At 38.6% G+C, this 26,521-nt stretch overlaps 2 protein-coding genes across 2 annotated transcripts; one reads left to right on the plus strand and one right to left on the minus strand.

The window, feature by feature from the left end:
* Positions 1-16,548: 16,548 nt before the first annotated feature.
* Positions 16,549-19,478, plus strand: LOC133729866 (uncharacterized). Its single transcript, XM_062157476.1, has 2 exons — positions 16,549-16,985; positions 18,972-19,478. The coding sequence occupies exons 1-2, from the start codon at positions 16,755-16,757 to the stop codon at positions 19,308-19,310; spliced, it is 570 nt and encodes a 189-aa protein (XP_062013460.1). The 5' UTR covers positions 16,549-16,754; the 3' UTR covers positions 19,311-19,478.
* Positions 19,479-20,144: 666 nt separating this feature from the next.
* LOC133729881 (WAT1-related protein At5g64700) lies at positions 20,145-23,594 on the minus strand. Its single transcript, XM_062157499.1, has 7 exons — positions 23,213-23,594; positions 23,062-23,124; positions 22,436-22,552; positions 21,539-21,791; positions 20,787-20,945; positions 20,554-20,705; positions 20,145-20,464 (listed from the first exon to the last, which is right to left on the minus strand). The coding sequence occupies exons 1-7, from the start codon at positions 23,398-23,400 to the stop codon at positions 20,305-20,307; spliced, it is 1,092 nt and encodes a 363-aa protein (XP_062013483.1). The 5' UTR covers positions 23,401-23,594; the 3' UTR covers positions 20,145-20,304.
* Between the last annotated feature and the right edge of the window lie 2,927 nt (positions 23,595-26,521).

The raw sequence follows: 26,521 nt of genomic DNA on the forward strand, positions 1-26,521 counted from the left end.
TTACTATGACCTTGAGGTTTGCCACATGTCCGCTGGCCTTTATGCTCTTGACTAGCATGTCGTCCACGTAGACCTCGATGATTTTTCCCAGATGCTCAGCGAACATGGCGTTCATCAACCGCTGGTAAGTTGCACCGGCGTTCTTTAGGCCGAAAGGCATGACATTGTAGCAGTAGAGGCCTTTGTCGGTGGTGAAGGTGGTGCATTCCTGGTCGCTGGGGTGCATCTTGATCTGATTGTATCCGGAGAAAGCGTCCATCATGCTGAGGAGCTCATGTCCGGCAGTTGCATCGACTAGCTGATCGATACGGGGTAACGGAAAGCTATCCTTTGGGCATGCCTTGTTGAGATTTTTGAAGTCGACACACATCCGCCACTTGCCACTGGCCTTTTTGACCATTACCAGGTTTGAGATCCACTGGGGATAGAAGACTTGGCGGATGAATCCAATGTCCTGGAGTTTGGCTACCTCCTCTCGGATTGCCCGGTATTTTTCCTCATCAAAGGCCCCTCGCTTCTGCTTGATGGGATAAAAGGAGGGTTTGATGGTCAGTTTATGAGTGATAATTTCAGGGGAGATACCTGGCATGTCCGCGTATGACCATGCAAAGACGGCGGCGTTATCACGTAGGAACTGAGTGAGTTCTGCCTCCACCTCTGGGTTTACTTGGGCGCCTATGCGGACTGTCCGCTCGGGGTGTTCGTCTGAGAGGCAGACAACCTTTAACGACGTGTCAGGGTCGACCGGCTCCTTCCTTACATACTTCTCCTCCTCATCCCTAGGATCCTCAAAGATGTTTGGTGGCGGTGCCTCACTACCCACTGTCAGAATTTCATGGCGGCGCGTCGACCGCGCTATAGTCGTTGAGTAACATTCTCGTGCCAGCTGCTGGCTTCCCTTGACACAGCCCGTGCCGTTGGGTGTGGGGAACTTCATGAGAAGCATGTACCCGGCAATGATGCGCTTGAGCTTGTTAAGCGCTGGTCGACCAATGATGGCGTTGTACGAACTGAAGCAGTCGACAATAATGAATTCTGTATGTACCTCCGCCATGCAGGGGCTAGTGCCAATAACCAGCCGCATGTAATCTGACCCTAGCGGTTGTGTGACGTCACCGGAGAAGCTGAGCAGTGGCTCGTGATCCTGGAGTAGTTTTTTGTTCCGCTTGAGATGGTCGTAGCAGCCACTGAAGATGACGTTGACAGCGGACCCGCTATCCACCAAAATTCTCCCCACCGAGAATTTGCCAAGAATGGCATCGACCAAAAATGGGTCGTCATAGGGTAGATGCACTCCGCGCTCTTCCTCCTCCGAAAAGGTAATAGGTTCCCAACCTGATCTTGGGAGTTTGGCGGATCTTTCGTAGCGGATGTTGCAGACTTCCTTTGGGTGATTAGCGCATGCATAGCGCTTTCTTGCCCTGTGAGACATGCTGGTGATTGGAGCACCGCCATCGATGGTGTTGATGCGGCCCAAGGTCTCAACGTTGGCAATTACTGGTGGTGGTTGACGCACCTTGAACTGCTCCAACTTGCCGTCACGGTACAAGGTCTCAACGGCAGTTTTGAGAGCATTGCAGCTGTTGGTATTGTGGCCGCTGTCCTCGTGGTACTTGCACCACTTGCCGGTGTTCCTGGGTTTGCCTGTCTTTGGGTATTTTGGAGGGGGTGGCGGCGGGATCTGATCCTTGCACTGATTGTAAATGTCTTCATACGAGGCAGTCAGGACCGTGAAAACTGCATACCGCTGCGAGGACTCCGCCTGCTTGTTGCGGTTATCCCCATGAGTTGGGCGGTTGCCCTTATGGTAATGCTGGTCCTTCTGCCGCTTATTCTGGTGGTGGCCCTGTTGCCACTCCCTTTTCTTGTCAGTTGATGGTGCTGAGGGGGTCTTGTTAGCGGTTTCCTGATGACTAGAGGATGGCTGTGTTGACTTTGGTGTTGGTGGTGGCGGTGGGGTTTCTCCATATGTGATGAATTCCGCCTGGGCGTGAATGACCGCCTCACTCATAACGTGGTCATACGTCGCGTTGGGATGATTGTAGTTGAGGTGATAGAGGAACGGTCCCTTGAGCAGTCCCTTCCTGAAGGCCGCTGATGCCATCGTTTTGTCAAGGTCACGGCACTGAGACGCTGCCGCCCGCCACCTTGTGACGAAGGCCTTCAGTGACTCGTCCTCTCCCTGCTTGACGCTGAACAGCTGACTTGTGTTGTGATGACCGGCGGATAATAAGATGAACCGAGAAAGGAAAGCATGGGATAGTGCATTGAATCAACTGACAGACCCCGGCGGACACTCAAAGAACCAGTTCATTGCCTCGCCATCCAATGTTTCGCTGAACAAGTGGCACAAGGTGGCGTCGTCGAACCCCTTGTTGTTGGTGACCTTCTTGAAGGTGTCCATGTGGACGAAGGGATCAGACATTCCGCCATAATGCGCCATCTTTGGGGTTTTTGCATATGGCAGTCTGACAGCCTGCAGAATTGCAGCGGTGAAAGGCCTGGGTCTGGAAGCGAAGAGCGGATTCTGAGTTGGCGCCGGGACGCCCGACTCCGCCCGGATCAACCTCTGCTCCAGCTAGTGCATCCTTTCCAATATCTGGGCAGTTGTATCTTTGGGGGAATCAGCCTGAACGACCCGCTGGGACAGCCTGCGCCCCGGCACAGGCGGATTATTCTCGGTCCGTGCCCTAGCCTCCGAGCAGTTGGTGTGCGTTAGTGTGTCGAGCCTTGCGGCCCAACGAGATTACAAGAGATGTAATGAATGTATGAATGTCTATCTAAGTGGGAGAAGAGTTCATTTTATAAGTCAAGGAAGCCATCTCCTCTACTTGTTCTTCGATGTGGGACAAGCAATCAACTATTCCTTAGTCTAATTAACATGCAGAAAACTATGTTATGGAGGCAACTTTGCAAGGGCGGGAAGGTGGCTTCCCGGTGGCGGATTTGCGACTTCCGGATACCGTAGCGTAGCTTGAACATAGGGCTACACGATGCATGTCTCGGTTGGGCCTTGCCATGGCTTGTGGGTGTCCCAAAGAGGGTGTTACTTATGCTTGGTGATGTAGAGAACTAGCTTGCTAGTGTAGGTATGAACACAAATATTATTATCAAATACTTTTGGCGAATTGCTATTGGTGGGTAAAATGCTGAGATATAGTATTGCTATCGATTAGAATTGTTTAAATGGTTAATTTGAATAAGCTCTTATTTATTATGTCTGCTGTTATAGAGAATTGTGTGTAGATGCACTGATGCACTGTGAATTTGGGAATTCCAGGTGTTTAAAACCATTTGTAGATGTAGTGGCAATCTTGTAATTATTTAGATTTTTAATGTTTATTTTGGCGCGTCACTTGATCAGTAGTCCGCATGGTGCAGACTAGAATTGACTCTGCGCATGGTATTTTGACCGGTAGTTTTTACCTTATTGGTAATTGACTCTTATTTCTTCTCAACAATGTGCTAATATTTTCTTTTTTATTATTTCTTTCTTTTTTCTAACATTAATACTAGTATTTCTTCTCAATAAATTCTATTTCCATTATGAAAAATTGTCTAAAATCTAAAAATTATAAGTTTTATTAATAAAATATGTAATTAAAAAAAGGATTAAATTATTTTTAGTCCCTGTACTATGACCCTTTTTTCGTTTCAGTCCCTCACATTCTCAATTAATCTGAAAAGTCTCTAACGTCAAAATTTCTGTCTGATTGGTCCCTCCCTCGTCAAATTAGGAGTTGGCCTTAGGTGAAATGTCCAATATACCCCTCTGTTATTTATTTTTCCTTTTTAATTTCTTTTTCTCTTTTTTTTTTCTTTTTCCTTTTTAATTTCTTTTTTTCCTTTTTTTCTTTTTTCTTTTTAATTTCTTTTTTGTTTTTTCTTCTTTTTTTCTTGTTCCTTTTTAATTTTTTTTCCTTTTTTCCTTTTTAATTTCTTTTTTGCTTTCTCTTCTTTTTTTCTTGTTCCTTTTTAATTTTTTTTCCTTTTTTTTCTTTTTTTCCTTTTTAATTTCTTTTTTGCTTTTTCTTCTTTTTTTCTTGTTCCTTTTTAATTTCTTTTTTTCCTTTTTTTTTCTTTTCGTTTTGCCTACTTTCTCATTCCTCAACCCACCAATCCCATTCCGATCAAACTCCACAACCCATCTGTTTCTCTCCCCAAATTGAAACCAAACCCAGCAAAGACCTAGCTTGGCGGTGCAGAGATGGACATCGAGCAAAAGCAAGAGGTTAGGAGCTGATCGATCACTTCTTCACCTTCTCTGAAGCCATCTCCCTTTGTTGGGATCCGCCCTCGCCTCCATCTCCCAAACACAAGCAGATCCCAATCAGCTCAGAAATTCGACGCTAAACCACTCCCCTCTTGTTTTCACAGCCTACTTCTCTCTCTCCCACTCAAATCTCACTTTCTCTCTCCACATCAAGCCTCAATTTGGAAAATTTTCACTGAAAACTACCATTTTTTCAGATCTTAAGGTTTTTGGGTCTTACTCAAAATGGTGATTTGGATTTTGGGTCTGGTTGAAATGATGGTTTTTGATGGCCAAGTTGACCAAAACCAGAAGTGAAGAAGAAGAATAGTGATGGAAAAGAAAAATGGCCGCTAGCGTGGAGAACAATAATTGGGGTTTCGGGTCGATCTGGATTGGTTCGCCGACGTGGCGCTACCGATGCAGCAGGATACGATGGCCATTAAAAAGGAAAAAGAAAAAAGAAAAAAGAAAAGAAAAAGGAAAAAAGAAATTAAAAAGGAAAAAAGAAAAATAAAAAAGGAAAAAGAAAAAGAAAAAAGGAAAAGGAAAAAGAAAAAAAGAAAAAAAAAGGGCCACCGGCGTGGAGAACAAGAATTGGGGTTTCGGGTCGATCTAGATTGGTTCGCCGACGTGGCGCTACCGATGCAGCAGGATACGATGGTCATTAAAAAGGAAAAAGAAAAAAGGAAAAAAAAGAAATTAAAAAGGAAAAATGAAAAATAAAAAAGGAAAAAAGAAATTAAAAAGGAAAAAGAAAAAAGAAAAAAAGGAAAAAAAGAAATTAAAAAGGAAAAAGAAAAAAAAGGAGAAAAAGAAATAAAAAAAAGGAAAAAGAAATAACATAGGGGTATATTGGACATTTCACCTAAGGTCAACTCCTAATTTGACGCGGGAGGGACCAATCAGACGAAAATTTTGACGTTAGGGACTTTTCAGATTAATTGAGAATGTCAGGGACTGAAACGAAAAAAGGGTCTTAGTACAGGGACTAAACATAATTTAATCCTTAAAAAAAAGTATTGACCTTTTTTAGCACAAAAATAGATATTGATCTTTCCCTAACCTTATTCTAATTATTATTTTTATTACAATTTTGATATATTTTAAGTTTAAGTTTATTTGTTTTTTTTTTTTTTTTAACTTTCGAGTGCCCCACTTGAGATCATTTTCTGGCTTCGCCATTGACCAAAGCAACTAACAATGTGGAAAGTTAATGGATATTCATGACGTTGTCATGCATGAGAACAATTTGGTTAGCATAGTAATTTATGTTATGGTTGGATGATGTAGCATTTTCATCATCATTGATTAAGATGTTCTTTTGATTAACAAACTTAGTAAGGATTCCCTTTTGTCTGGTTTTTTAGGTTATAGATGAGTCTATTTTTGAATCTCTTTTTGCATGTATTTATATTTTTTATATTGATCTCTAATTTTTTTTTTTTTTTTTTTTTTAGTAGTAGTAGAATGATGTCAACCCCTTATTGAAAATTGAAAGAATTACACAAAATTAGAATAAGCTGCAATAGCAGCTTGTAAAACAGTAGGTGCAGAAAAGAAAAAAGTTTCTTGTTGCAGAGACTTGGCATGATCAGCAAGAAAGTGAGCAACCAAATTAGCACCCCTCCTCGTATGATTAATCCTGACGTTTGGAAACAAATCCATCATCTCCCTAATATCATCATATAATCTTCCCAACACAGAAGTATTGAAGTAGTTTGAGCAGAAACTTGCCTTTGCACCAACCAAGAGTCTGTCTCAAGGAGCACCGGCATCATGTTGTGCTGGAAGACAAATTTCACGGCAGCATAAATGTTAGAGGAACGCTAGAGACACCAAATATTTATACTAAATTCATATACCAAATGACGTGGCAGGGCCAACTCATCAATCTATTTGAATGAAATTACTACCATGGATTTTCTATACTGATTGTCTCTTTATCAAAAAATTAAAGATCAAGAAAATCCCAACCATTGCAAAGTAGCACGACCGCCGTCCTCATCAAGAGGAGATGATCATCTACCATCGACACATCAAAGTGAGTGATGAAAGGCAAAGAGCCAAAGCCTATGATGTGCACACCACTAGCAATAGACCACACTGGTCTATTGATTCAATACAAAGATTAAAGAATAGCTACTGGTCAAGCGATATGAGGACCCTAGATTGATTCTTTGATTCAAGCCTTCAAAGTTCAAATTCTAGAAGAATAAATCGTGAAGAGAGAGAGAGAGAGAGAGAGAGAGAGAGAGAGGAACTTCAAGTAAGTTTGGGTGGCTTTTAATTAATTCACTGAGAACGAAGCCAAGAATTCTAGTACTCTTTCATGGCTCCGATCAGAAACGGCAAAGAACTGGGTGCGATGCTACTAAAAAATTGTATTAATTCCATATCATCACTTTTTTGGTAACAAGATTGATGACATGGCAGGTGCCACATCAGTTGGTATTAATATTTTGTATAACTATTTGGGATTTCAAGTATTTTTGTAAATGTTATATCCATCTTTATTTTCATGCAAAAGAAAATAGAATATTCTATTGGGTGATCGATTCTAGTCAGTACTCCAAAATTTATATCTAGGCCTCCTTTAATTTTTGTAAAAAGTGAATCACCATTTTACCCTTAAACAAACTTAAACAAAAAAAAAAAAACATATTGAAAAAGACTTACACATATAGCCGTGTTCTCCTCCCTCCCATCTCTCTCAGATCTCCAGCCAAAATGCCATGAAATCAACCTTTGGCATTCCAATGGTGGGTTTCCAAGAGTACCATTGATGGCAATACCTGTCACGCCCCGGATTTTGAATAACAAATTCAAATCCGAAACATGAATTAATACAACTCACATAAATACAACCTGAATTTTTTTCTCAAAACAACCACACCTCACATCGCTCGATATTACATAAACCAAATCTCAAATTTTTTTTTATTACAGCACACTCTCACCAAATTATATTGTAAGGCTCAAATGAGCATAACTCACCTCACAATTACAATTGCTGTAAAACTAAAACAAATTCTCTAACCCGCACGATCACCGTCCTGATTCTCCTGACCTGTAGGATTACCCGCTACACAATTTGAATAGTGTACCGGGATTGCAACAACACAAACCCGGTAAGCTTTTGACAGCCCGTATGAGTAAACAAGGAATTGCACGATTTTAAAGTAACAATTCAATTTCAGTATCTCTTAGCATAATAATTGAAGTGCACAACGTCACTTCAAGCATCAATCAACACACGTCTCATCATGACTACTCAAAAACAAACAACTGTTTACTCAATATATACTCACAGGCTTATGATTAAATATATTAATCATCCCATACCGTATATTATACTCACGTCTCAACATGACTACGCAAAAACAAACAACTGTTTACTCAATATATACTCACAGGCTTATGATTTATTTATATAAATCATCCCATGCAGTATATTATACTTACAGGCTTATGATTAATTATATTAATCACCCCATTCAGTATATCATACTTACAGGCTTATGATTAAATATATTAATCACCCCATTCAGTATGTATATCATACTTACAGGCTTATGATTAAATATATTAATCACCCCATTCAGTATGATGGCAGACAGACTAGAGCTCTAACTGAATCGTAGAGTGTCACCTTGTCCAAGGTTCACCCTTACGAAAATATTTGCCTCAAATCACTCGACTCCTCATTTAACTCATCTCAACGACTCAACTATAGCACTTTACTCAATTACTCTTTATCACACTCAACTCAACCTATAAGATAAATTATATCTTCTAGAGAGTAATGCTCGAATTGTAAATCAATCGCATCAATTCCACACTTCACCAAATACCACACATCCAATATATATTCCACGTAAATATATATATATACGTAGTCACCCACACAAGAATGACCACTAATACCAACTATAGTTCACATGCATTAAAATCAGGAAATTCATTTTTATAGTTTAAATACATTTTACTTACCTATGGACCGTAGTCGATCAAGTCCATATAATTTAAAACAAATATTGATTTTCTTAAAACAGTTTTCACAAAATCACTATAGAATTCAATCACTGAATTTCGGTTCGTAAATGAACCATATGCGATTTTACTCACCTCGATATTTCCGCTGCGTCTTCAATTCAACACAATACACACCGAAATCGCTCACCCAAGGGAGACCGCCAATCGCCTAATCACACATGACCTTAACTTAGCCAATAACTCAAAAACATATTCAAACGACAATCCAACGGTCGGATCGAAATTAAATGATGATCCAACGGTCGGATCCTCACGGATCGCCCTTAGGATCACCCTCCAAAAATCATCACAAAAATCCAACGGTCGGATCTTCCTGAATCGTCCTTACTAACATCTTCACAAATTTATACGAAAATCCGACGGACGGATTCTCACGAATCGCCTCCCTAATCACTGTTTTGCATTTCTACGAAGATCCAACGGTCGGATCTTCGCCCATGACTACACAAAGCCACTGGGACAGTCATAAGATCATCATATCAAAACTACAAGTCCATCTGACGGTCCTAACTTCACAGATCACAAATCTAACGATCGAAATCGATCGAAACTTAAAAATTCATAACTTAATCATACGATATCCAAAAATTGCGTATAATATATCGAAATGATCGTATTGAAATATAGAATCTAAAAATGCACAGAAACTATATTTTTGACCCCCGGAGGTGGCCGGAAAAGGGCCGCCGGAGTTAGTGGCAGAGCCGCCGTCGACCACCGCCAATGGTGTCGGGGCCGGGCTGCTCTTCTTCCTCTCATCAGGCTTAACAACTTTCATAACTACCATGTAAGCTGAAAATGACCGGAAGTGGTCGAAATTACCTAACACAGTCAGGGTGGCCGGATTTTTTTCCAGAAACCGGTGAGAAACTGCAGAAACCGGCGAGCTCCAATTCGACGTACAAACTTCAATTTCAGGCTTCGATTCCTTCTGGATAGTTGTTAATAACATCAAGGCGAACTCACTGGTTCAAGAATCAATCAAAACGATGCACTGCAGCTCAAGATATACCTATCAAAAGCTTCGGTGGTGGTGGAAAATTTCCAGAATCCGGCGAGCTCCGACGAACGTGAATCCGATCACTCCAGGTGTGATCCTTCTAGAATGATGATCAGAAGGTTGAGGCGAGTTCAGGGAGCTAAGGATCGTGAGTTTTGGTGGCCGGAGCTAGGAGAAAATCGGCGTTGACTACAATCGAACTCAAATCGGTTCAAGCTCCCCGTCGCCGCTACAGACCGCGCCGCCGTGCAAGGCTGCCACATACGGGTGCGCAAGGACCAGGCGAAGCCAAGGGAAGAAGTTTGGTGAAGATTGGTGGCCGGTGGAGGAAGATATGGCCGGTGGAAGTTTGGAGGCGATTTCCGGCTTCGGGAGGAAATCTGCAGCCGGTTTCCATTTTTGGAAATTCTGAAAATATTTTCGGAAATTTCCGAAAATGGAAGCTTTATACTAAATTGGAAACTTTTTCAAAAAATCATAACTAATTCATACGAACTCCGATTTTTGCGTTCCGCATATGCCCGCGATCGTATCGACGAGCTCTACAACTTTCATGAAAGAAGTTTTCCCAATTTCCCAATGTATAAAAAGTCACTTTTTGAGACCCCCTAAATAACGTTAGTTTTCAAAAATTAATCGTTCGAACTAATTCCACAACTTCTCCGAGCCTCGTACTCGCTCCCACTATCGTGAAATCATTTCTAAAAATCCACGGAATTTAATTTGGATTTTTCGGGGTATTACAATACCCATCTATCATTCGAAGCACATGAAATAGAGAAGGCAGGTGTCACACCCCAGACCCGGTGTCAGTGGATTTTAAACACCTAACGATGTATCCAAGGTGTGAATGTTACAAAGCAGAATGTAAATAAACTCTTTCTTCTAGGCACTTCATTCTAGGCTCGTCCAACCCACTTCGGTTTGTCAAAATCTAAGTACTTCTCTACAAAAAGTATTAGAGATGGGTGGGTGAGCAAAACCATGCGCTCAGTGAGTAGATCATGTAATATGCCAGTAAAGCCATGTCATTTTACACAAGCTAGAAAGTAGTATATCGTGTACACATCAATTTACATCAATTCATCACATTGCATCATCCCTTCTTAAATCATCCTTCAATTTAGTGTACCCCAGGGGAACCCTAATGACTTTCTCTAGCCCTATACCACCGTATGACACATCCTTACCTCGACATAATCAATCAAGAAGGTCTCATGTTCCATGACTAGTCAAACAATGGATCCAGCATATAATAGATATAAACTCCGTATATTTCACAACTAGACATGCTTCACTTGAAAATAGAGAGATATTTCATAAATAGATAAAATCATGTTTTCCCACCATTTTTGTAGCATATAAGAATATTTGAAACATATTACACAAATGCACTCACCTCGACAATCTGAATCGCTTCCTAGAATACCGATCATAAACCGAGCCTCCTAGAACGAGCCTTCTAGAAATCACCATTGGATAGAAAAAGGGAAACAAGACGAATCTGTAGCCTTTCGCGGATCCTGAATCGGAGTTACGGATCAAAAGTTATGATCCGTCGAAGTTTTAGAGAGAGAAAACTAGAGAGAAAGAAAGTCTCTCAGAAATTGGTATGGAGTATAATGGGGGCTGAGTTCCTATTTATATATGAGAGAAGACCAATGATAGCTTGCCATGTGTCAACACATAAAACTTCCACCCAAGGTGCTTGAAACACTTGTCAACTTAGGGGTCGTCAATGAGCAGGGCTGGACCGGGCCGGGCCACAACATATTTTTTTAATTTTTCGGACTGGGTAGGGCCGGGCTTCTCTTAAAAATCAAGGCCCAGGGCCTTACAGGCTTTTTAGAGCCGGACCGGGCCGGGCTTTTTGGGTGGGCAGGGCCGGGCCCATTATATTAATATATCATGTTCTTTTGTTAAAAAAAATACAAAGAACTATGAAAAAATTATGATATATTAATGATTGAACAAAATAAAATACAAAATTAAAGGAAAATATGGCCTAATGTAATAATTAGTTCAATATAACTACATAAAAAAATAGTAATACTAGAATTGAATGGGCTTTCGGGCTGGGCTTATAAGGGCGGGCGGGCGGGCTTTAATGGGCATATAATGGGCCGGGTACGGGTCGGGCCTGAGCTTTAAACCCTCAACCCTAGCCCTGCCTCGTGCCCAATAGGCAGGGCCGAGATAGGCTTTGCTACGGGCCGGGCCGGGCTTTTTCCCACTGGGCCGGGCCAAATGATAACCCCTATGTCAACTATAGAACAATGTTCATGTCTCTTTTTGACAAGTGGCAGATGACTAGCCTTTTAGGATAACAGCAACAAGGCTGCTGCTCCATGGTCACCAAGTCATGCTTTCGACCAATAATGAGGCGCCACGTCGCCAGCTAATTTGCTTTGCATCCAAACTTCAATAATTCTTTAAAAATAGCTCGGGAACCCGAAAAATTCACTGAAAAATGCTGCAAACTCGTGGCGACCTCTACTTTCCACTTCCAAGCTCAAAAATAAAATTTGACCAACTTTAAATTTCAGGAGCTCACAGTAGGTAATTAATTGGATCAAATACAAATAGTGAATCGTTGCCACATTAAAACCATGATTTGGGACCCAAGCTCTGAAGTGTATAGAACCCATAAAGCCTGGGATGTTCTCTTTGATATATATAAAATTACACAAAATTTGTAGTCTCGTATAATTAGCATGATGAAAAAAAAGTAAAATCTGAAACTAAGTTTATCCTTTAACGAAGATATGAAGCTGGACTATCATAGCAAAAATTTTGGTTCTATAGATGGGAGGAGTGGGAAGGGAAGAGAAGATGGTTGTATGTGGAGTCATGGAGCCTCCTCTAATTCCAGTTTCTCGCTTTCTTTTTTCTCACAGATTTAGGGGTAAAATAGAGATTAAATATTTACAAAAATTAAAGGAGTTCCAAATATCAAATTAGGATTTTTGAATAGACCCACTCTATTTAATTTGCGTCAAAAATGGTGCTGCACTTTATTAATCAATCTTGGGATTTTTTTCAACGTCTTTGATTTAAATCGAAGCACATTCAAACAAACATAAAGTTTTATAATGAAGCATCAAAGACCATTTTTCTTGATATTAAACACCACTATTGAAGTGGTATTATGAACCAACATTACAGTCTCCTTCCTTTTCTATTTCATACTTTGTGACCTTATGAGTTGTTGACTTCTTTCTTCTTTTGATCTATAGACCGTAACAATAGGTGGATAATTGAGCAAGAGAATGGATGCAAATAGAGAAAGTGAGATGCAGAGATAAAGGGAGAAAGAAAGAGAGGATTTTATTGCCAGAGTCGAGCAGTTAGATATGACCATTATCGAATAAAAAAGAAATAGTTGACTTCGAAGAAAAAAATATAAATCACAAATAAATACTCTATAAATGAAAATATATAGATAATAAATTAAAATACTTTAAGGCTGCATTTAGGGGTACCAGGCCTACGGTTGGGCGTCTAGTGAAGCCTTGGAGCCCTCTTCTAGCTGGCTGGTTGAAAGTAAATATTGATGGTGCTTTTGATCAGGCAACACATACAGGAGGACTGGGTGTGGTGATTCGAGATGCTACTGGTATTGTGGTAGCTGGAGCCTGTGAGCAATGTGATGATGTTTGGTCTCCATTGGTGGTTGAGGCATTAGCTAGTAGGTTGGCTTGTAGTGTGGTGACGGATAATCATCTAGCTCCGGTAATTTTTGAGTCTGATTGCCTTCAACTAGTTCAAGCCATTCGAGCTGAGGGTGATGATACTTCTGACTTGGGAAGGATTGTTGATGATATTTCTGCTTCTCTTCTTTATCTAGCAGGTTCTTTCTTTTCTCATATCTATAGGGAATCAAATATGTTAGCTCATAAGTTAGCTAAACATGCCTTAGTTTCAGGGCTGCAAGTCTCATGGAGGGGGAGTGTCCCTCCAGAACTTGATGGGCTCCTTTCTATTTCGTGTACAACTTAGCCCTATCAATAAAATTTGTCGTCCTTCTCTTCAAAAATAAAAAAAATAAAAATATTCTTAAGAGAAAAAAACAAAAATGCAAATGAGGAGTGGGAAAAAAAGCCTAACGTAAATAATAAAATTGAAAAAAAAAATACTGAAGTCTTAAACGTGACTTTTAGTTAGTGAAATCTACTATAGATCGAGAATACCCTTTTTCATTCCGTGGCTGCACCATACCTAATGAGTTTTAGGTACGTGCCCTTATCTCTATCATTTGAGACAAAAGATACAAAAAAAAAAATTATGTATTCTATGAGGTTTTTTCTAATAGTGAACTATGCTAAATTACATCTCCAGAAAAGCTGGTTCTTCCGAAAGGGTTACCTTAAGACTTTTGATCAGCTTTGTTGATGTTCTTCCCTTAGGGTAGAGAAATTTAAAGTTTACTAAAAAAAGTATCTTTTAGTTTATTGTTGCTGATGACTAGGCATCCTTCATATATACTCAATTTGTGTAGCCTATGCTGGTGGAATACCATTCAAGGACAACTTAAAATCCAAAGGGTTCCAGGGCATCGCTCGGATGTTAAAAGCACCCTCATAACTAGCTAGCCACCATCGATTGGTTCACAAACCTAGGGCCTCAGTGCAAAACTTGGTTGCACTTTCCCTAGTTATTAAACCAAATCAAATATTGAATAGAGCATTTGTTGATCGAAACTTGGCTAGAGATTGACCACAGGGACCGATCCTGAGATTTTCTAGGCCTAAGGTGAAAAAATAAAATGTGGTCTCACATGATATAATTTTTTTTTATAGGTGATATTAAAAAAATTGCCGTTAATAATCCTCACTAAATTTTTTTATTAACGGTTGGTGTAAACTAGGAGATCTAAAAAAGAGAAGAAGAAGAAAATCGGTGTTAATAATTCTCTTCGAAAAAATTTATCAATAATTGGTACGTAGTGTAAAACAAGATATTTTAATAAAAAATAAAAAAAATAAAAAAATAAAAAAATAAAAATAAAAACTAAAAAACGGAAGATATTGTCAATAAATAGAAGTACATCTTGTTCATTAACCTTGTCCAGGGTCAGTAGTTAAATCTTCGGTGTTTTGATAATTTATAATTTATATATTTTATTTTATTAGTCATTATGCTCCTCAAGCAAATAAATGTTTCCCACTGGCTTTGTCAGTTAAGTTCATTATGCTCTTTAAGGAGGTGTTCCTAGTAGGCATAGCTTGGACTGCTGAACTAGTATAGTAAGTACATGTACTTTTGCCTCCTTTAATGTCTTACCTACAATATAAGAGAAATTATTCAATCATTTGTATCCCGTGAGATTGTTTATTGATCTTTTCTTTCAACTATTCATTTGTTCTTTGTGGTTTTCCAATCATATAATTGTGTTCTTGCTTGCCGCTAGCACCGTTTTAATATCGTGTGGTTTTCATTGTTCCTTGAAAGGTACTCACTTGACTGACTAGCCTACCAATTTAAGGTTGGCAAGTGTCACGCGGTCCTCTTTGTTCATCGCAAAGTTCGGCTCATCACACTGTACAAGCAACACATTTCAATTTTACTTGCACAAAGTAGAATATTTACAACTACAATCCTTCAAAACCTGCCGAAGAGTGCTGGCCTGATGCAGTAGCCTCAAGGCCGACCTTGCTGACCACATCACATCTAGTCGAGAGTGGTCTTCACATCACCTTCTTTGAATGGTGTTTGTTGACTAAATGTCTTGCCAAGGTGAAGGATCACCTTGTCAATCCACACTAATTAATCTTGGTAAGATTAGAAGCATCAGCGTCTACTTACAGAGCAAAAGTAGCCGCTCGACCTCTCTTCAGAGCATTAATCACTATCATGGTCGATAGGGTTTGAGAGTAGTGACCTAACCCTAGAAGCCGTTGTCGAAAAGTTTACCTCATGTACAAATTCTTATCTTTGTATCCATTTTCATATTAATAGGAATATCCTTAGTGTGATTCTGTTGACCTTGAATCAAAGCCTGCGTAGAACTTGTTAGTGCCTCAAACATTTTATCGTAATTAGAATTACCTGAGGATTGTTGAGGAGGAGGTTGGAGCTTTTGATAAAATCCTAGCCTGGAGGTCCACGGTTGAAGGTGTTGATTTATGCAGATTATCATTGCCCTTCCACCTAAAATTTGGGTGATTCCTCCACACCTCGTTGTAAGTGTTGGAGAAGGGGTCATTCCTTGAACGAAATTGCCCTTGTCTTTGAAAACCTATAGCATTGGCACTCTTCCAACCTTCATTCTCTATTTCAACCATTATTCCATCATCTTAAAGAGCTTGAATATTGATACACCAACAATTGACCCAATCTGCTATGAGCCACTAATTTTTTTGCTGGATCTTTTCCTAAACTGGCACTAATTTATGTCTTGATTATAAGAACCTAGCTAAATATGGTAAATATATGGTGGGATTACTTACAGATCAACCCTCTAAAAGTACAAAAGCTGAAACATGTTTAGAAGATTCAAAGATTCTTGTATTTCCTTGATAGGACAAGATATAATAGAGTCACCATATATAATATATATCAAGGGTACAAAAAAAGATGATTAAATCTATCCACAAACAGTGAGATAAATGCCTTGTTCTTGTGTATTTGATCTTCCAAGGGGTTACCACAGATTTATTAGTTGTCATCACATAATTAAACTTACTGTAACAATCAATTAAAAGCAATGGGGTACACTAGCTTTTGACATATATCCTATGCATGATTATATAAGCCTATAGCAACATTGGAGAATCCTATGAGCCAAAAATCAAATCAAATTTAATTAAACCTGTAAATTAATTACAAGATTGAATCTTGATATATCATTCGTTTCATTTGGTAACCACAGAGAGTCATGGACATATTAACACATAATTAATTAATTTAATTAGTGATTATTATTGTACATTTTATGAGGGTGAGGGCCGTGAGGCCAACCTGGGATGCGAAGGACTATGCAATATAAAAAATAGCTTAGCCAACTCAGAAGTCTCCACTTGAATCTGATCATGACGTTTATGCTATGCAGCCTCGCTGTAATAATAACATATACAAAATGTTAAAAGCTAGTTCATTTCATTCAAAGAAATAAAAAGAACCAGAAAAAAAAAAGAGCTTCTTTCCAATAGGCCCCTTCACCTTCCAATCACATAGGTTCTCCAAGTTTTGCAAGGCCTGCACTGGCCCCCTTCCACATATATAAATACAAGTTAGTCTGTTACAACATTTGCAATAATATTAGAATATTACAGACAATTATTTATTTGCCTTGGAACAAATGTGGGAACAACCACACAGCCTCTAAGCTTTCCCTATAAACCAATCTCTCTCCCTCCACGCTTCCTAACTGTGCTTTCTTTCTCATTCTCCCTAGCTAGGTAGCTAAGTAGCAGTCGTGGTTTTTTGATTATCTGCTTGATAAATATGGGCGGATGTGCAACGAAGCCTAAGGTGTCAAAGGCCGAGGAAGCCGGCGGGGAGGCGCCAGTGCCGGCTCCAGAGACAGCCAAGGAAGAAGCTGTCGTGATCGAGTCGAAGGAGAAAGACGTAGTTGTGATTGGTGATGAAGCTGAGAAGAAGATAGAAGGTGATGATTCAGTCAAGGAGATCGTTGATGATGAAGATAAACGCAAGTCTCTCAGCAATTTGTTCCAGGTAAAAATTAATTAATTAATTAAACATGTATTATTATGCCTTCAACTTTTTCATGATCACTGTTTTTGTTGATTAATTAGTGCCGTTTTATAACTTTTAAAAACTAATTATTATCGAGCAGCAGTCTCTTGTCAAAAAGATGAAAAATAATTCAACTTGTTTTTTTTTTTCTTTTTGTCAGAAAAGTTGAACTGGTTTAATACTCAGCAAACTGTATATTTTGTACAGAATTATTCAGAGATCTGATCAAGCAATATGTTCTTGCAAAAATGAATCTGCTCTCTATATATGATCAAAATTCACTTCATGCTTCCACTCTTTTATTTTCCCGAGGACATATCCTTTGATTTTTTATATGGAAAAAATTTGTACGATTCCCTACTATTTTTACACAGCTAAAAAAAAAAAAAAAAAAATAAAAAACAGAAATCCATTCAGGGAAGTAAATCTTGAAAACAAATTGTTGCTATATCAACGATCACTTTGATCACTCTCATTTACTATAGTTATTTTTTGGGTAAGTTATTCAAAAGATGGATTTTTACCAATATTTTGACCTTAATTGATTTACCCAAAAAGGAAAAAAAAAGATCACAGGCCTTATTATATTGTGCCAAGTCGTTTTTTTGATTTGTCAAGTCGTTCAATCATGTCATCTTTTTATCAAAAATATAATTCATTAAGTTGGTATATGGGACAATATTGTATCAGTACATTAAGAACCAAATTATATATAAGGGTAAATTAGCTGTGTAGTGATCAACTAATTCAGCTTGATTCAAGTGTGTCTACGATTCATTTAGTATCCTCCTTCTGTTGATTAGTCCTTTTCACTGAATGTTCACCATGTCTATGAGATATTTACCGAATGAGAAATGTTCTGTGAAATATTTAATTGCATATATAGCCTTTTCTAATGAAGCTGGTCCATGTCTTTATGCTTGTCTAATGTCCCGTCGGCATTAGGGATCTTCCATCAGATTGTCAGATATTAATTTTACACTAAAATGTAACTTTCTCTGTGCAAAATTTGTTTTCTGAAATGTTTTCTTGTTTGGTTTGAAATAAATAATGAGACGTAAATCGGCGTAAGGCGTTGATTGCTTTGTCGAAACTTGTGAAGTCCTAGAGAATCAGATATAGGTATCTTTGGATTCCATGACATCTTCATCTCACGACAAAGCAAATGAGTCTTTGTTTTAAAGAGGCCCACCATCACTTTGATTGTTTTTCCCAACTGCTTTTTCTGTGTAAATTTGAGTTTATCTGAAATAATTCATTGAATATTTTGTCTTCACTTATTTAAATTATCATCACTGGATACATCTCCTATGACCTATGACCAAGTATCTTTCAGATATTTTTACAAACATCTTATCTAGCTTCATAGTCCATACCTCCAAAGAAATTAGCAAACACATCTGCAGCTACTTGGTGGATGCATAAATATTCAAGAGTGGTCACCAGGTTAGGCATTCCCCTGGATCCGACCCCTGTCGGGGTTACTCCTAACGGAGTGTGCCAGCTAAATATACATCGCCTATTTTCTAACGGCTTAAGTTTTTAGCGCTCATGATGTCTACAACCTTCAAGGTTAATTGTAGACTTTGAGTACTGCAATGAAAATGACTATAGATGATGATTGAATAGTTGCGGACTTTGAATGTGCATGGCCACCATATGTGTGAATATAGACCATATAATCTGCAGATGACTATCTGTACTAGTTGTTGGGAGCTTTGATTCCCTGGATTCAATTCAAATGGTTTGGTGTTGAGGGTCCCTTGAAATTGGTCAGTTGGTTAATTAGTACCTGATGATGGTTGAAGTACATACATCTGCATTTATATCGATCAATAATTTTCTATTCTTTTTTCTATAATTTCTTGGGAATGATATCTATGCTAAAGTGCTAAACCACAATTTGCATTGCGATCTAGACTTTTGTTCCCTAACCTTTTGTAACTTTCTGAAACTAATTGGCAGAGTGAAGAAGGGAAGGACTCGACAGAAAAAGAGAAAACAACAGAAGTACTATCAGAAACTGAAAAGCCTCTAGAGGAAAATACCCCTGGCATTGTTGTTGTTGATGCTCCAAAGACAGCCGAGTCAGCTGAGGTAGTAATTGAAGCTGCACCAGCAGAGACAGAAGCCAAAGAAGCTTCCGATGAAAAAATCACTGAAGAAGTGGTTGAAAAGATCACAGAAGAAGTCAAGGAAATTGCTGAAGAGAACGTTGGAAAAGAAAAATCCGAAGGACAAAAAGAGACCGAAGCAGCGAAGGAAGAAAAAGTGGCTGAAGAGAAACCTAAGGAAGCAGTATGAGAGGGAAATGATTCATCTTCATGGAGGAGCTGTGCTTCTTCTGATCACTAGCTACATTATTGTAAGGAAGGTTGCCTATCTTTTTTTTTAGAGGACTTTGTTTCTACTGCATGTTTCCTTAAATTTCTCTGATATGTGTCTTATTTTTATTATTTATTTTTCACTCGAGTTGCCTTATTAATTTCTCTGCTACACTATGTCTGTGTGTGGGGTGTGGACATATATATGGGACACTTTAGATTGAATATACTGAGTATAGATTGTTTCCTAGAGCTTTAGATGAGCAGTTTTCGCGATTCAGAATTTCAGATGCAGATGTCATACACACACACACACACATGCCAGTAGCATTCTAGCCTTCTAGGATTAACTAACTAGACGCCTTCAGCATCACAATTAAGGTGATGAGTGGCAAAGCTTGTAATATTTTTATTGGACAAAAAACCTGTCTATGAATAGACAGAATAGTTACAAAGACGAATCATAGGGACACATTATTAATTTTTTTTTTTTTTTGACTTTGTCAAGGGGAACCTAAAGGCTTCTTAGGCCCAAGATAAACCCCTTCGGCGCATGTGAAATGCTCAAACTGTGCATTGCAGCACAGTGCCTGACCACTTTGATAGCTTCGGGGTTCGAACCTAGGTTGGGGAGCACACCCAACTAGGCAAGAACCACTAAGCCACTTACAGTGGTTCATAAGTGGTTCATAGGGACACATTATATATTGTTCATTCATATCTTGTCATGCATCATCAATAACTCTTGTGAATAGTGGATTCACAATATTCACCCTAGCTAGTTACCGTCAGCATATAATATTGGAAAATTGGCTTGAACTGGACTTCAATCTCTCTCAAATTCACTACGGTGTATGTAGTTTGAACTACTCAACAGATCATAGTTTACATCTTCATTGATGATAAGCTAGTTGAGGTAAATGCATATATCACTAATAATATCAATGATATATATGATTTCAAAACATGATATATTACGCTACAGAAACAAAGTCCTCCTCTGTTTCTTTCAGTTTTGAAGAGTCTTTGACAACTTCAGCTCTTAAGCAACTTTCATCAACTATACTCTGCTCTCTGCTCTTCCCCCATAAAACATTATAAAGCCCTCCAACCAATAAGAGCCCTCCCAAGATACTGCAAACATAAATAGAAAAGGTGGTGACCAAAACTGTGACTACATTTTCAAGGGAATATGTAGCTAATTAGCAAACATTGTCATTTACCTTCCCAGACTAATGATTTCTCCCAGGAGAATTGCAGAAGCAAAGAGTGTGATGACCAAAGCCAATGGTGTGGACATAGCCAAGAAAACCGGATCCTTCTTCTCCATTACCCATGCTTGTAAATGGTAAGTAATGCCGGTCACCACAATTCCCTGCGGCGAGCCAGATCGATAATACCAATTAAAGTCTAGTACTAATTCACATTAGGAAAATTGTGGCTTCAAAATACTTACGCAGTAAGCTATGGCAACAAGTTTGAGATTCCATCCGAGCTTCCATTCATAGGGGTTTCTCTCAACAGCGATGGCAATGACAAACGTCTGGATTGAACTTAGAAAGCATTGTAGAGTAGTAAAGAGAAGCTTTGAGGGGTAGCTTTTCATAACTCGTGCCTATATCATCTCCAAGGAAAATTTCAATTAATTTATACATGAAAACCTACATTTTTCCCTAGTCTTTTGTGTTTGCCAATATAGAGTCCTGTCCCAAATAAATTTGGACAGGTTCCAAATTATTTCCTTTTTTTTTTTTTTATCTCGCAGAACTTATAGGATCATAGTCATAGTAATTTGTTTTTAAATTCACCTTTTTAAAGAATATCTTCGCAAAAATAGTTGAAAATCAAGAATCGTTGAATCATGCAATGAATCAATTAATCAATTAGGCATTTCTTCATTAACATGTAAAGAGGTATTGATTAATTGGTTCATTGATTAATTGCAATGAATCAATTAATCAATGAACCAATGCTATTTATATGTTTGGTAGTTGGTACAATTCCGTGATATATTGAACGATCGACCTCCGTTTTTACTAATTTTTTGCATAATAGTCTTTAAAGGGTGATTTAGATTGAAACTAAATAGTTTTGATCATGACCCTACAAAGTGAGGTAAAAATGATAAAGATAGAATTTAATTTATAATCCCGTCCATTTTGATTTAGACCCAAGTATTGTGAGTAAATGAGTTATGAAACAGGTCACCTGCAAAACAAGCCACAAGGCCCAAAAGGTGTTGGACATCAGCATGAGGAAGCAACCCTTTATCCATGTTTTGCCAGAAGGAACATGGCCTTCATGTTCTTCGATATTATGGTGATGTAAGAGATTATGATGCCCCAGGAGATTGAAATGGGGACCTTTGTATACGGCAAGGGTCACCGCCCCTGCCGTGCAAAATAGCATGCCTACAAGCTTAGCCAAACCTGAGGTTGTCCTTGGCTTCAATACTTCCATCCTATAAGAATAAATTATATATGTCATATCTATATATATAGATTAAAAAAAATGAACCGAAGCAAGTTACACTAAGCCGAACTCCATGTTGTCATTGAGCTCATTCACATTCGATTCTTGAGTGAAAGACCTATATATCACATTTGGCTTAAGCACATGGACTTGTCTTTCTTTATTAATTTCTTTTAGTTACCCACCTTGATGGTATGATTTCGGGTGCCAGCCTAATTATGTGATAATATTCTCTTTAGTTTGCTGTATTTGTTTAGGAAAAACTATAAAGTGCATATATTTGGACTTGTATTGCCTACTTGTACGTCCTAATGTTGTCTCCTGAGTGCATCATATACTTGAGTCTGCTGATCGAGGGTAAGATTTCTTCACGGTCTCACTGGATAACTAGGCGCACTTTTCTTTTTCACTGGCTAACTAGGCGCACTTTTCTTTTTCGCTATTAAAAAATAAGGGAATGTGGCGATGTAAATCCTAAACCCTTAGTTCTACCCGAATCCTAAAATTATTCACCACCCTTGGATTTACATGTGTCTCTATTGGGCTGATATAATGAACAAAGCAGATCGCATAGATTTGAAATGAGGAGAAGATTTTTGAAAACTATATATAGCTAGAAGCGTTCGTTCGTACCTGAGTAGAAGTGCCAAGAGGAAAGTTATGACGGGAAGGCAGTTTGTGATTGCAGCAGCCAAAGTCGCTGAGGTATAAACAAGGGCGACGCCATAGATGTCCAAGCTTAAAGTAATCCTGTACCCAACACAAACATAGTAAATTCATGAATTACAAACTTAATGTATATATATAGTACTATTGTCACACAAAAAAAGAAGCATTTATACTATCATTCACTTAAATATATTTTGGAGTACGATATATATGTACTCTGTATATAGTGCTGTTATTTGCTGCCCGCAGTGTTTTCCTGCATATGTAAGTACGGTGTATATTTGGCGGCCGAAAAAAAAAATCGAAATTATTTCATATGAGATTCAATTCATTCAACCTCTATCACTATGGGTTCTTATTATATTCATTTGAACGTACAACCTATGTAGATCTGTGTTTCGATTTCAGGGACTATCCAGCTAGCTAGCTAGTCTACAGCGTTCTTTACTAGCTAGATTGGTCGACTGGTCCGACCGGACTGAACTCTTATTTACGTCCAAATCAACTCTAAATCAGAGCAGGCATGATTAACTAGCATAGTAGCTAGAAGTGAAAGGGTAGTAAGAGATGGATCGATCGTACATACGTACCCAAAAAATGAAAGAAGAAAGATCTTGCAGAAGGTCATGAAAGACAGCGGTGGCGCAGTTTTCCTATCATATGCAGATGAAGGTCCTCCTCGTCAGTAATCATTCTCTTTGTTAGAGATAATGAAAAAAAAAAAAAGAGTTTAATAATTACCATTCGAGAAAAAGAGCAAGAGGAACTAGAAAGAGAGTTGCAGCAGCCTGTCTATAAAAAACAAATACGAAAGTGTTCATGCCGCCATTGAATGCAGCCTTGGAGAGCAAGAACATGCCTGCATATATTGTTTGTATCAGAATAACAACCAAGTAAGGCTTCCTGCTGCTGCTTCTTCCTACTTCCATTCTTTTAGCTAGTTTGGGGATGCTATACCTAAACTTCCACTTTCTGATCACAAAATCAAAGCCTTCATATAAGTGGCAGAAAACTTAATTGGCAGCTTAATCTGCCATTTGATCAAGTTTAAAATATCTTATCGTTACTTCTAGGTGCATGTTCTTTTAAATCTAGACTAGTCTGACAGCTCTTTTCAGTCGTGAAACACAAAATATTATATATAAAATTGGATGACTAGTCCTATATTATTAATTATAAGGCAAGGACTCCTAGGAGGTCCTATAAATAGTTTCTATGCTTTATTAAAGACTTCAAAAAAAAAAAAAAAAGGGTACGTAGATCTTCAATTACTGGAACATATATTAGAGAATCAACAATAACCCAATTATGTAGACAAAATATTATATATAAAATTGGATGGCTAGTCCTATATTATTAATTATAAGGCACGGACTCCTAGGAGGTCCTATCAATAGTTTCTATGCTTTATTAAAGACTTCAAAAAAAAAAAGGGTACGTAGAGCTTCAATTACTGGAACATATATTAGAGAATCAACACTAACCCAATTATGAACAATCTGATTTGTCTGCAACTTCTATTACTCTTGATCTTGAATCAAAATCATAACTCTTTTGCTGGGGATGAAATCTGCTGTCCCAAAAACCCTCTCCCAACACTATCTCCATGCTTTGATTGGCTTAGAATGATTAAAAAAATCATTATCTTAATCTTTCTTTCATTTTCTAATCTTAATGGACCAATCAGAATATGGAGACAGGCTTGACACATGGTTTTTGGGGACAGCAGATTTCATCCCCTTTTGCTGTCAGTCCCACATTGAATTATACGAACCATTCGATGTCCAGTTTTATTTATTAATTCCACACATTGTACAACTGCATTTTGATCTAAACGTTCTTCATTGAAACAACGTGTTCTTTTCTTTTTTCTGATCATGAATGCATGTCTTCAAGATTTTCGAATTTGGCCAATCTTTTTTGTTGAAATATGTAGATAGAGACCCAAAGACTCAGAGATTTGAACTCTGAAAAAATAATTGCATCGTGAGTAACACACGCAAGACTTTCGAGTTATAGGTATTTATATTCTTAGGTTAACGTACTTCTTAATTTAGATTACCCCTAAATTGCGTCCGTTATGATGAAAAAAGAATAATCCTCGTAACTTTATTCGTGGATGAAAAGAACATGATTTTATTCAAAAAAAAAGAAAAGAACATGCATGACACGATCTTAATTAAGCACTTGTGGTGAGCATAATTAGTAAAACACCTTTACATCAATTAAGGGACCACCAAAAGCGAGTGAAGTTAAAGTAGTAATGTCTTTATTAAGTAGAACTGGCTCGGCTACCTTTCCCTTTTTCCCTCACATCCTCGATCGACATCGCGAGATGTATGGTTTTGCCAAAAACTTCAGTCGCTTATCGTTCATACTTACCTAATATTTAAGTCTTTAGCAAAAACACCATCATTTAAACGATTTCGAAATTGCAGACCTCAAATAATTTCTAGGGTTTGGTTACCTGGCTAGGATTATGATTGTTTAACACTTCCAGAACCATATATAACATAAATCATCGGCAATTTATATATAGTACGTGGTTGCTTTTCTTAACTCCCTTTCTATCTAGGATTACGTAGACTATGTGGATTCATATTAATTGCTTCTTTTTGTGTTGCATGGAAGTCATTTTCGACAAGCTGCTTTAAGAAAAAGATGGAATTGCGGCTCCCGTGGATCACTGATCTTTCGCAAATTCAAGAGGCCATATTACCACAACCCGTATCGAGATCACAGATTCCATAAAACCAGGTAAGAGATTCAAACTTAAAGAACTCTCTGAATTAAAAAAAAAAAAAATTAGAAACAGAAGATCAGATAAGAGGAATTCTTCCTTTTATTTTCTTTTTCTTTTTTGGATTAAATACTTGTTACTCCTCAAACTTTTCCCTGAAAAACAGTTTAGTCCCTTGCTTTTTAACTTAAACTGGATAGTCCTTATTCTCTCTAATTCTCATACAATAGGTCCAAAATGACTATTATACCCCTCAGTTTCTTTTTTTATTTATTATTTCTCTTTTTTTTTTTTTTTTTAAGTTTCTCTCTTTCTTTATTTAGTTTTCCTGCCTCTCTCCTCTCTCTCTAAATGAAATTCCCAAATTGATGGCGGCGGCGTGCCTAAAGACCGACGACACGGTGGAGCCCTAACATGAGTTCGAGAGACTGGGCAATGTGTTGTTGACTGTGTGCGAACCCGAAAGTAACGAACGGGGTTTGAAAAGTGAAGTAGATGTTAAGAGAGCTGGAAGCAAGGAAGTAAGCGATGGTGGGTTTGGGAGAGAAAGGGGAAGAGGCGGTGGGTGATGAAGGAGAGGCAGGGGCTGCACTTGAGCCAGAGGCGGCGGAGCAAGTGTGGGTCGCAGGTGAAGGACATGGGCTGGAGGTAGGCCCAGGCAGCCTATTTGACGAGGCGGTTGCGGATGGAGATCTCGTAGCCGGAGTTGGTGGCGGAGTTGGGCGTCGGGGACTGGACGGTGGCGAAAGAGGAAGAGGGGAGGAGGTCCTTGAGGGAGGTGTAGGATTCGGAGCTCTTGAGGGACAGAAGATCTAGGTCGAGCTGCGGCGGCCGATGGTGTGGCGTCACGGCGCCGTTTTGGGTTGGGAAGCTGCAGTTGAGCCGGGCTTATTGGTGGGAGTGGTGGAGGATGAGGAGAAGGAGATGGAATTGCGGCGGAGGAGCTTTTATGAGGAGTGGATCGAGTGGATGAACTCGAGGTCGGATACAAACTGAGAGAGAGAGATAGAGAGAGAGAGAGAGAGAGAGAGAGAGAGAGAGAGAGAGAGAGAGAGAGAGAGAGAGAGAGAGAGAGAGAGAGAGAGAACCAGAAAAACAATAAAAAAATAAAAAAGAGAAAGAAAGAAAAAAAGAGAGAGAGAGAGAGAGAGAGAGAGAAAAATTAAATATAATAATAATAATAATAAAGAGGAAGTGAGGGGTATAATAGTCATTTTAGACCTGTTGTGGACTTGTTGTGTGAGAATTAGAGAGAATAAAGACTATCCAGTTGTGATGGTGAGTGATTTAATTGTTGATGGCTGTTGGAA

Source organism: Rosa rugosa, chromosome 1, assembly GCF_958449725.1.
Source record: "Rosa rugosa chromosome 1, drRosRugo1.1, whole genome shotgun sequence".
Classification (NCBI taxonomy): domain Eukaryota; kingdom Viridiplantae; phylum Streptophyta; class Magnoliopsida; order Rosales; family Rosaceae; genus Rosa; species Rosa rugosa.

Bases quoted from the DNA above. Each gene is read 5' to 3' on its own strand.
- LOC133729866 (XM_062157476.1), top strand. From the start codon at position 16,755: ATGGGCGGATGTGCAACGAAGCCTAAGGTGTCAAAGGCCGAGGAAGCC. The intron at 16,986-18,971 runs GTAAAAATTAAT...ACTAATTGGCAG, and splicing joins CTCTCAGCAATTTGTTCCAG to AGTGAAGAAGGGAAGGACTC.
- LOC133729881 (XM_062157499.1), bottom strand. From the start codon at position 23,400: ATGGAAGTAGGAAGAAGCAGCAGCAGGAAGCCTTACTTGGTTGTTATT. The intron at 23,125-23,212 runs GTAATTATTAAA...TGCATATGATAG, and splicing joins CTTGCTCTTTTTCTCGAATG to GAAAACTGCGCCACCGCTGT. The intron at 20,706-20,786 runs GTAAGTATTTTG...GGCTCGCCGCAG, and splicing joins TTGTTGCCATAGCTTACTGC to GGAATTGTGGTGACCGGCAT.